Genomic DNA, 12290 nt, shown 5'->3' on the forward strand with positions numbered 1-12290 from the left:
AAGCTATGGAAGATATAAAACTATTAGAACAATTAATGGAGGAAAATTTATATATGTATCAAAGAACCCAAGATATGTTATATCTAGAATATATCATAAATAATATTAAAGAAATATTCAGATTAAAACAACTATCGGAAGAATATTACAATAAATATTACTACATATTACCATGAATTTAACACTACCAAAAAATAATATTAAAGAGATATCAAGATTAAGACACTTAGCAAAAAGATATTATAATAAAATCTTTAAAATAAGTTATTCACCTACCACACTACCACCTACCACACTATTACTTCTATGACTTCCCCAACTACCAGTTCCGCACCGAAAAATATTTTTTTTTTAAAAAAAAAAAAAAGAAGAAAGAAATAGCTTGAATTAAAGAAATGATTTCCGCGCCCACAAGTGAAAGAATTTATTTGTTTCTTCTGCTTTTTGGATGCAAAATGTTATATTTGGAATATATTTATGGTAACCAATCGCCTAAAACAACTTTTACAAAAAAAAAAAAAAATCATGAAAAATGACTTCCGTTATACAAAAATGCACCTAAATATAGAAAATTGATGAAAGCAAATACTATTAGGAAAAAGGAATCGGAGAAATATGTGTTACCCTCGTTATATCTCCAGCTAACAATTGAACCAACTTTTATAATTTCACCTTCATGAATTTCAAAACGGTTGATCTTACTAGGGCTTATGTTGGCTATATGATGAGTATTGGTGTGGAAAATATTATGAATCAAATGTCCTCCACACTTCACCTCTGTTGAAGCAATCAACTTGCCTTTCAGACCCATAGTTTCTTCTCCTTGGAATCACAATAAGTTGTTGAAAGAAAAAGTGGTAAGGAAATGTTTAGAACTTGTAGCTTTAAATAGATTTTTATTTGCTATGAAATTCTAGCTAGTTGTCCAATCTCCTTAATTAAATTTTTTGGGGAGGTCAGATTTCATATACTTCTCGTTATGTATTTTGTTATTGGTCTATATTTTTCTATAGTAGATTTTATTTAATTCATTGCTACATTATTCTTTTTCATTATTTTATTATTGTAGCACTCGTAGACATGTAAGATTTACTTTATTTTGGTTTCAATCCATGCACTTTATCTTGTGGTAACCTAATCAACGATTCTTTAGACAAAATTATAGAACTATAACAATTATGGTATTATATGTACTATATCTTAAGCTAACCTAATTAACAAATTGAGGAATTTTAGTAGTCCAATTTCGAACTAACATTTTGTTGGTAAGGGTTTGATTTCTCATTTTGTAATCTCCTCCCCTATTTTGCCTTCCCCACAATTTAAAACAAAACAGAAAAAGGTGATTAAAAAACTCTTTAGACAATGTTAAAAGAATTGCAATCACTTTTCCAAGAAATACAAAAATATCATAAACGCAGAATGAAAAAGCAATTTATGCAATATGTTATTAAGGTTTATTTTCCTAAGTTATTCTTATTAATTATATTTTGGTATGTATATTTAACTACTATTATTTATATATTTATTCAATAATAAAAATAATATTAAATTATTATTATTTTCCTAATTTATTAAAATGAACAAGTAAAGAGAATAATTATTTTTAGTATAAAAACAAGACAAATATAAATGTTACATGCATAACTTTCATTTATTTCTTCAAAAACAATACTCTAGTCTCATATTATTTGATTACTTTTCTTTTTACTCGTAATTTAAGAAATCATAAAATAGAAGATAATTTTACTAATTCACCCCTTAATATTTTTTTTAATAGAAATTTTACCAACAAATGTGAACACTTTAAAAAAGAATTAATTGCAAAGATGATATAGAAATTTTTTAGTTAATGTTTTCTTGATTTAGTAAAGTCAACCACTAATATAAAACTGAGGAGGTAAACGGCCAAACTTTGCAAAGTCTGAGATTAATGAATTTGATAAATCGTGCAATAAATGCTAACTTTGAATCACTTTAAAGAAATCCTATCATGCTGGGGATTAGGCTAACTTGGTCACTAATCTAGTTACCTAGCTCAACTAAATTAGTGACTTTTTTGCCAACCACTATCATGGTGGGGATTTGGCTAAGGCTTTGACTTATATAATAATAATGATAATAATAAGCAAATTACAAGTATATTTTCTTGTTTACCTTTTCTTATTGTGTATACTTATATTTTTTTTTCTCTTTCTTTTCTTGATATCTCTTAAGAGTTTTAAAATTTGATTATACTATAATAGATAAAAGTATATTTACAAAAATCATATCATGTAAAAGAATTGAAATAAATATATTGGAGTTTCAAAAGGTTTTCACTTTCTTGAATCATATTTTTATTATTTTATTTATTTCATAGGTATATAATTATTATTATTATAGAATTTAATTATGACAATTTGAATTAAAGGATGAGTTTGATTAGTAAAAGACTTATTCTTTTCTAAATGATTATATTGTTTATAAAATAATGTTACAGTAGCATCAACCTACGGATTTTTTTTGAAAAATTAAAGTTGGATAAAATCTTAATTTAGATTATCAATATTTTAAGAGTGATTAAACATTTAACTATACTATCAATGTATCAAAAAAATTTATTTCAAAAAATTTATTACAATTTTAAAAGAAAATTTAAGGCCCTTTTTGCAGTTTGGTTTTAGTCCCAGAAAGTTATTTAATTGTCCCTATCTGGGTGAACCCTTCTCTACCTTTTAGATCCGCTCCCGCTGAATCATTTAATAACTTAAAATTTAACAAGTTTTCCCTTGTAATCTTGAAAGTTTTTTATATAATTTTTTTGATTTTTTTTTCAAATATTATATAAAAAACTCATTTTAAGTTAACTCCTTTCTTCATGTGGTCTACTCAACTCTATAATTTTCTAGAAATATACTACTATGAAAACTACATAGTTAGACTAAAATTTAATAAAAGTTTAAATTAATAGAAAACATATTGTTGTAAATTTTCTTGTTCTTTTTGCAAATGAAAACAATATTTATATCTAAAAACGTGGTTCCATTTTATTTATTTCTTTTGTAATTTTCATTTTTTCTCAAGTCAAATCAACTAAAAATGAAAAGAGTGAAAAGTTTCATTTATACCGTATGGAATCAAATCATTAACTAAAAATTGAAGAGATATTATACCATGCATGATTTCTTGAAATTAAATGTCATAGTTGTAGACTTGTAGTATTAAAACTTCAAAAATAAGGGGCCAACCTCAATACATTAAATGACGGCGAATGGCAGCTGTGACGCATGGAATTCCGTGTCTTGCGGTGGCTGTCCTGATTTAAATAACGTCAAATTCTCTGTTAGAAAGTTGCCCTTTTGGTTGTATAATTAATTTTGTTGCCCTTTTGAAATTTTTGACAATTTTTCTTACCCTTTTAGCTCCGGACTCTTCACATTTCCCCTTTTTTTTCTTTAATTTTTCATCAATCAGAGAAGTTTGCATTTGAAGAGTACTTTGTGGATCTCTTCAGTGCAAGGAGAAGAAGTGAGAGATGGCGTGCTGCGCGTCATTGACATGCGGACTCTGCACATCGGTAGCCTCAGGTGTCACCAGGAGCCCATCTAGACTTGCTTATTGTGGCCTATTTGGTGTTTCCTTGATCGTCTCTTGGGTTCTCGGAGAAATTTGTTAAGATATATGCGTCCACTAAGAGTCAATGGACCAGGTCCCTTGACACAGTAAGAACACTAATGCAAGCACAAGCAGTAAATAAAGCAACACAAGTAAAGCAACACAAGCACTTTACGTGGAAACCCCCTTGCTCAAGGGCGGTGAAAACCACGACCTGTCCTTACAGGCTTTTCAAACCAAACTCCATTTCTTTCAAATAGAGCAACGATTCAGATTACAACTACATGCAACCTAGGAATTTACCTCTAAATCCCTTCCCCCTAAATGTAGCAACCCCACTACAAATAGAGCAACTAAGCAATATCACTATTACCCACTAAGCTACCCAACTCTAAGTATTTTAGACTTCACTAAGCAACACACGGTTGCCCACTAACCCGCCTAACACTAGATGACTTAGGATTTGACTAAGCCGCAACAACGCTGCCTACTAAATCAGTTAACCTCAACTGATTTAGACTTTGGACTGAACAAACAAATGATCTAATTCCTTTATAGCTCAAGATTAGATTTACAACATAAGCACGGAAGTAAAAAACCTAAGACAACTAAGACGCAAGCAACTCTATATGGTCCCTGTTGCTCTTTAGGTGAATACTTCTTGAGAGAAGTGGTTTTTGCTTTTTGTTCTTGAGAATTTCCAAGATGCAAAAACTAAGGTTGTGTCATTGAAGGATATCCTTATTGAGAATAGACACAACCTTCAAGGCCATGCCATTGGCCGAGGTTTCTGCCACACTTGGAGACCGTGCACCAACCTCACCAAACTTGTGTTATTTTCCAGCTGTCAATTGTACGAATAGTGGTGCAAAGGATCAGGTCCCCTTACAAGGTCCCTCTGTTTGTCAAATCATCAAAACTGCAAATAACATTTTCCCCCTTTTGATGATGACAAACTCATACTGCCCCATGTCTTCCCCCTCTCCCTGTTGCCTCCATGTCTTCCTCCTCTCCCTGTTGCCGCCATGTCTTCCCCTTCTCCCTGTTGCCGCCATGTCTTCCCCCTTCTTCATGCCCGTACTTCCCCCTATCTAGGCAACCAATATTATTTTCCCCCTTATGGCATCATAAAAAAGAGAGACAATAAACCAAGATTAAAAGTAAGCCTGCAGAGAAAAACCATAGCCCTTGGCAACACATCATAGAAAAAGAATTAGACAGGAAAACTCACAACAAGACAGAAGACCTTTTCATTGCACAGGGTAAGCATTCAATACATTGAAAATAAACTGCTAAAGAGAACTCGGGACACTGCCCACAAAAAAAAAATCAAACAAGGACATAGAGGGAGGGAATTAGGAGGATGTGGGCTGATTGGTGAGGAATTTGATGACAAAGGTGAGCCGGTCATTGGCAAAGTCATGAGCTTTGATCAACCTCTCTTGAAGATCAGCAGTTTGAGACAGAAGGGCAACATTTTTCACTCTTTGACCTCTTCAGTACCAGGTCCCTCAGTCTGTGCTTTGGCTAGTTGTGCCTTCAATAGTTCCATCTCAACATCCTTCTTTCCCACAAGTGCAGTCATTTCCTCCAGTTCATGCTTGAGTTGATACCATTCAACCACTAATTGAGACATCTTGCTCAGTTGTCTTATTTGGCCCTCTATGCACTCACACTCAACCTAGGTACTAGACATATGGACTGTTTAACAGTGCCAACAATACCTGCTCCCACCGGGACTTTCAGATGGTTGAACACTTTAGTGAGGAAATATCCATACCCCATGCCATGCTTGCCTTTACGTTCCACAACCGTCTTATGCATATGCTTTAACATAAGTTCTTGGAGATTCAGTGGTTCGAACTTGCATAGTGATTCCATCACGAATAAATCAGCCGAAGAGGCAATTGTACGCTTCTCAGATTGTCGGAGAACTACCTTGTTAACAAACTCGAACAACAATTGGTATTCCCCTTTCATAAGCTTCTTTTGAATGCCTCCACGGTGCATGTACGGAAGTTTGGAACACTCATTTGCAAATTGCTGACTGCAGAGTTTTCCAACTACGGATCTGATCCATTCTCTATGTACTTCCAGGATTCCCCCCAACAGTTCCTCGTTTAGATGAACCCATTTATCTCCCACCATCGTATCGAGGCTTCCATTATTAGTGAACTCTACATTGTAGTAGAACTCCCTTACTTGTTCTTCGTGCATTATGGGAGATTTGGTCATGAACAGGTGAGTCCATGATTGAATCTCCACTAGATCAGCCAACGGGTTCATTCCTGGCTTCGTTATGATTGTGGGGTCAAAAACTCTCCCACCTAGGACCTTCTATAAGCGCAGATTGTCAACAATGTCCTGCTTGGTATCCTCCTTTTCATTCCTCTTCCTTTTGGTACCAGGTCCTTGTCCTGATTTTTTCTTAGCAACAGACGCAACCTCTATTTTTCCCTTTGATTTTGCCTTTTCTTTCTTCTGAAGTGGTTTCTTTGCCTTCCCTTTTGTTGCAGCATCAACCTTTTTGACCGAAGGTTCTTTAGATTATCCCTTCCCCTTGGCCTTTTCTTGTTCCTCCTTTTTCCTTTGTATCTTAGCCAGTGGGACGTCCTCTGACACGGTATCACTCTCAGAAAGTTTATTTGAAACTACCACAACTCCCTCAACAGGTATCTCAATCTCCACTTCACCAGCTTTCAGCTTTCCTTCTTCTGTGGTTGTTTTGTTTGACTTTAAAGCATCACCCATAAATTTCTGATTGGTTGCTCTAGTGAAAGGTTTTCTTTTAGGTGTCTCCTCGACAATTTTCCCTTTTCCCTTCGTGGTGACAGAGACCATTCTCCTTTGTACAACCCATCTGAGAGGAGTGTTGTCCTTATCAGTGTTGTCTGAATCACTAGCAGGAGGGAGTCCAACATCTGGCGTTCTGTCAAATATTGGTTCAGTGTTCTCAAGAGGATCTTTTCCAAAACCACTACCTTCATCATTCCTCAGCCCTTCTCTCATTTGTGTCAGACTCTCTATGACCATGATCTCACTAGAGACAAGAATATTTGATTCAGAGTGCTTACTATCCCAAAGGTCACCCTCAAACAGACAATCAGACAACATCGACATATGGGGACTAGGTTGACATGAGGGTGCTGGGTTATTAAGATCTATGGGAGACTGGGGAGTAGAACAACTTGTTTCAATAACGTTTACTGGAGGAAATGTTGACATTTTCGTCGGAGAGGGAACCTCAGAAAACAAGTAAAATTCTACGGGATCTATTTCATTCGGAGTATCTAGTACCTTCCTAGGAGGAGATGGCGATTGAGACATGATCAAAAAGAGAAGAGGGAAGAAGACTAGAAGGAGAAGGATTAGGGTTTCTTCAGAAAATGTAAATGACGAATTTGAAATGACTGAGAAGAGGATTAGAGGGAAGAGATATAAAAAGAGTTGAAAGGATGTGTCAGGTCCCTGAGAGAGGCGTCGTTTGGACTTAAAGCGATGGAAAAAAATGGTCAGAATGGCCGATGACTGACACGCGGAGGTCTCAACAAAAGAATACTAACCTTTAGACAGGACCAGGTCCCTGTCTGAATGCAAAGAGAAAATTTACTTCTGATTGGTTGAGAGCTCTCCTTACTTCTCCAGTTCCCACGAGTGTATACCTGTAGAAAGGTACAAGATTGGTCTAGGACACAAGACATTGCATTTAATAAGGATACCTACCCTGCAGATCATAGCCATTGAGGGTTGAATTCCTAGAAAGAGCCAGCTCAGTCCAACTTCATCATCCCCAACTTCAGCCAGTTACTCTCGAACTGATCCTTGCTTAGAGCCTTGGTGAATATATCAGCAATCTGATCTTTGGTTCTACAGTACTGCATACAAATGTTCCCCTTTTTAACATTATCTCTGAGGAAGTGGTGCCTAACACCAATATGCTTTGTTTTCTTGTGTTGAACTGGATTCTTCCCTATATTTACATCATTTTGTATTGTCACACATGAGAGGGATGGTGTGAGTGAGTATTCCAAAGTCCTTCAGCTGCTGCTTTATCCAAAATAGCTGTGCAGAACAAGAAGCAACAGCCACATATTTTGCCTCAGCTGTGGAGAGGGCCACAAAATTCTGTTTCTTAGTTCCTTATGAGATGAGTGAGGAACCTAGAAAGTGGGACATTCTAGAAGTGCTTTTCCTGTCTACCTGATAACCTGCAAAATCTACATCTGCATACCCTACCAATTCAAATGAATCCCCAGCTGGATAGAAAAGGACTAGGTTCCTGTCCCTTTCAGATACCTTAGAATCCTCTTGGCAGCCTTCAAGTGTGACTCTCAGGGACATGTTTGAAATCTTGTACACATGTCTACACTGAACACTATGTCAGGTCTGCTTGTTGTTAGTTACAACAATGATCCGATAATTCCTCTGTACATAGTCTGATTTATCAAGGCACCAGAATCATCAGTTCCCAATTTTGAATTAGTACCCATGGGGGTGTCAATGGGCTTTGAATCTGTCATATGAAATTTTTTCAGCAATTCTTTGATATACTTTTCTTGACAGATTGAGATGCCATTTGGGGTTTGCTTAATCTGTAGACCCAAGAAGAAGGTCAGCTTTCCCATCATGCTCATTTGGAAATCATTTCCCATTAGAGTGGCAAATTCTTCACATATGACCTCGAATGTAGCTCCAAAAATGATGTCATCCACATGCACTTGTATGATAAGCAGCTCTTTGCCTCTAGTCTTCAGGAACAAGGTGTTGTCAGTCTTGCCTCTCTTGAAATTATTTTTCAGTAGAAAGCTGGACAACCTTTCATACCAGGCTCTAGGAGCCTGTTTCAGTCCATACAAAGCCTTGTCCAACTTGAACACATGATTTGGGAGGTCAATATCCTCGAACCCAGGTGGTTGTTTTACATACACTTCTTCATTCAGGTCGCCATTTAGGAATGCACTTTTGACAGAAAAAAAGTATATATTATGATGAAACTTTATCCTGGTTTAGGAAGTACTTATACAATTAAGCAGTTTTTGATGACCATGTTAGTGAAAAATTACAAAAATAATAGAATTACAAGATTACAATTGAATATAAATGAAGAAATAAATCTCTTCCGGCTGAGGCACGGATATCTCACTCTCTTTAAGGAGATTCAATCTCATTGCAACAAATATTTTCACCGGTCCAGCAGTAGTCCTCTTTGACTTGTCACACCAGTATACAACTGCCTTCACAAAGTATAACTCAACAACTCTGGACAAGAGTTGAGTCCAAAGCTCCACAAAAAAGAACACCTCCCTTCAACTAATGAGAACTCTCATTTTGACAAATTTTATGCACTCAATATTTTTCTTGTGTGTTATATGTTACAAACCAAATGAAGACCACCACTATTTATACTTGAAGAAGTCTTCCTAGTAATGAATAGGAAGATAATGGGGTAGTAAATAGTGAAGATAATGAAGATAAATTACCTTAGGAGTTACATAGGTTACAAGGTATAATGGAGGAAGAATAATGGAGAAGTAATGGCAAAGGCCACCAACGGCTAAGAGCTACTTCAAGAATTGGAATTGTAACATAACAGACAGTAACTCCAAATGGAGTAAAGCAGCACTAAGTGCCACCAACGGCCAAAAGCCATTACTCCCCACGTTCTGCAAATGAAAGTCAACAAACGTATGCAAAGGTAGGAATGAAACTGCCCACTTACTGCTGAAACAATCAACATTCTTTTTAACTCCAAAATAAAGCAAATTAATATATTAAAATATTAATATTAAAATGCTAACAAACCAACAATCCCCCACTCATTTTAATTTTAACCAAGAGAGTTTATTAGCTGAAGGAAGACTACTATGCATAATGAAGGTGTGCTCTGCATTGAACCTCCACTTAGTGAAACAATAACTTTTATTCCAGAGTCGTAGTGGTCTCAGACTTGAACTATGACTGCTTAAGGGAAATAAAATATCACTGCTCACACATAATAATCAAGGTGTTAACATGAGCTTTAAAAGCCAGCACGTTATGGCCATGTGCTATCCCAGTTTCATGAGTGCATTTGAGAATAAGCCAATTCTCATAGGAAGCGACCTATTTCCACACTCACATAGGTGATATCTGTTGAGAGTGCTACTGTAAGTTTAACACTCCACCCATACGGGCTACAGATTTTTCATTATGAGATTTTTGAAAACTCAACCTCCACAATTTACTACAGGAAACAATGCATTCACATCATAGGAAGGGAATAAAAAAATAGTGCATTTTTTCACAACAAGTCATCATATGATTAGTTTTTCCCTTTGAACCTGTTTATAGGATCTCTAGTCCCCAGGTTGGGTTTCCTCATATATGACTCAAGGATTTGTAGGCTTCAATCCCATCCCCCTTGATATGCTCCAAACCTTTTCTCTTGTTAAGGCCTTAGTAAGAAGATCTGCAAGATTATCAGAAGATTTGACATAATCAACATTAATGGTACTATTTGTCAAATATGATCTTACATTACTGTGTTTCCTCCTTATAGGTCTGGATTTACTGTTGTAATAACGATTTTGAACTCTACCAATACGCAGCAGTGCTATCACAATGAATTAAAATAGGAGGAATTGGTTTTTCAAAATAAGGTATTTAAAACAATAAATCTCTTAACCAATTCGCTTCCTCACAAGCTGAAGCTAAAGCAATTAGTTTAGCCTCCATGGTAGAGTTAGCAATTATAGTTACTGTGTTTCCTCTTTATAGGTTTGGATTTACCGCTGTAATAACGGTTTTGAATTCTACCAATCGCAACAGTGCTATCACAATGAATTAAAATAGGAGGAATTGGTTTTTCAAAATAAGGTATTTAAAACAATAAATCTCTTAACCAATTCGCTTCCTCACAAGCTGAAGCTAAATCAATAAGTTCAGCCTCCATGGTAGAGTTAACAATTATAGTTTGCTTTTTTGATCTCCAACAAATAGCACCACCACCCAAAGTAAAAACATAACCAGTGGTAGAACAGGAATCACCTGATAAAGTGTTCCAATCTGCATCACAAAAGCCTTCAAGTACAACATGATATTCTTTATAGAACAAACCACAATTTTTTGTTCCAATTAAATATCTCATAACTCTTGTTATAGCACACCAATGTTCATTACCTGGCTTGCTAGTAAACCTGCCAAGTACTCCTACAACATATGCAATATCAGGCCTAGTGCAATCAGTCACATATCTCAAACTTCCGATTATGCTCACATATTCCTTTTGATTTATTACATCATTTTCACTTTTTAACAGGAAATAAGTGAACACTTGAATCAAAAGGAGTAGCAACATGCTTGCAATCAAGAAAGTTATATTTTTTCAAAATTTTCTCAACATAATGTGACTGGTCAAGGAAAATTCCATCACTTGTTCTTGTTATTTTTATTCCAAGAATAACATTTGCCTCACCAAGATCTTTCATATCAAAATGGCTTCTAACAATATGCTTAGCTTCATCAATAACATTCATGTTAGAGCCGAAGATCAACAAATCATCAACATATAGGCAAATAATCACATGTAAATTATTCCAAGACTTATGATATATGCACTTATCACACTCATTTGTTTTAAAACCATTTTAAAATCATGCAGGAATCAAACTTTTCATGCCATTGCTTTGGTGCCTGTTTCAAGCCATATAGGGATTTAGTAAGTTTACATACTTTGCTTTCTTGGCCTGCTTCAACAAAAGACTCGGGTTGTTCCATATAAATTTCCTCATTTAGGTCTCCTTTTTAAAAAATAGTTTTTACATCCATTTGATGAATTTGCATATCAAAAATTGCAGCCATAACAATTAAAAGTCTTATGGATGTAATTCTTGTTACCGGTGAAAAAGTATAAAAAATTCTAGGCCTTCTAGTTGTTTAAAACCTTTTGCAACTAGTCTAGCCTTGTATTTATCAATAGATCCATCCAGTTTTAGCTTTTTTCTTAAGATCCATTTGCAACCAATAGTTTTACAAACCGGTGGTAAATCAACTAACTGTTATTAATCTGTGTTTAAAAAACAAGAATTACTGTTTTCAATAAACGTTGCAGAAACACGAAGTAACCAAAGTTTAATAAACCAGTAAGAATAGATGAACATAAATTAATTGACAAAACTAAAATCTGTAAAAACGTACCACAATCTGGAAAAACAGAATTAGAAAAAATCAAGCCCACTGAATGCACAGTGTCCCCTTAGGGAAATTATTCCCCTCTAGTATCCGAGGTTTGATTTGGAATATGTCCTCCCAGGATAGAATGATCTCAATCACCAGTGTATTGATACCCAAAACTCTGGTGTCAGCGAACCACTCAACAACAGTAAAGTACAGGAAAAAAATTTGTGCAGAAGAAAAAGAAGAAATCAGACAAATTCGTAAGGAATAAGTCTGAAGAATCAATGTATTTATAAGCAAGAGAAACTGGTTCCGAAAGGTTGCAATCCTTTCAGAATCCACACGACCATTCATGAAAGTTTGCAATCTTTCGAACGGTCATGGCTGTTTCTGAAAGTTGCAACCTTTTCCAAAGCCAAAGACAAAGACAAAGCTGAGCCGAGCAAGCGACGAGCGAGCGACGACGACGACGATGACGGCGCGAGAGGGGTCCCTCTTTCCAACTGATATACCGTGAGTTTACGATATTTCTAATACAT

General features: G+C 35.5%; 1 protein-coding gene across 1 annotated transcript in view; it reads right to left on the minus strand.

Annotated features, from left to right (window-relative positions):
* The window catches only part of LOC107059661 (MLP-like protein 28), an 8610-nt gene extending 7771 nt beyond the window's left edge, over positions 1 to 839 (minus strand). Inside the window, exon 1 of the mRNA XM_015306385.1 lies at positions 625 to 839. Within this exon, the coding sequence (XP_015161871.1) occupies positions 625 to 811 (187 nt within the window). The 5' untranslated portion in view covers positions 812 to 839. The remainder of the gene's footprint in view (positions 1 to 624) is intronic.
* Between the last annotated feature and the right edge of the window lie 11451 nt (positions 840 to 12290).

The sequence above is a fragment of the Solanum tuberosum genome, unplaced genomic scaffold, assembly GCF_000226075.1.
Source record: "Solanum tuberosum cultivar DM 1-3 516 R44 unplaced genomic scaffold, SolTub_3.0 scf00031, whole genome shotgun sequence".
NCBI lineage: Eukaryota > Viridiplantae > Streptophyta > Magnoliopsida > Solanales > Solanaceae > Solanum > Solanum tuberosum.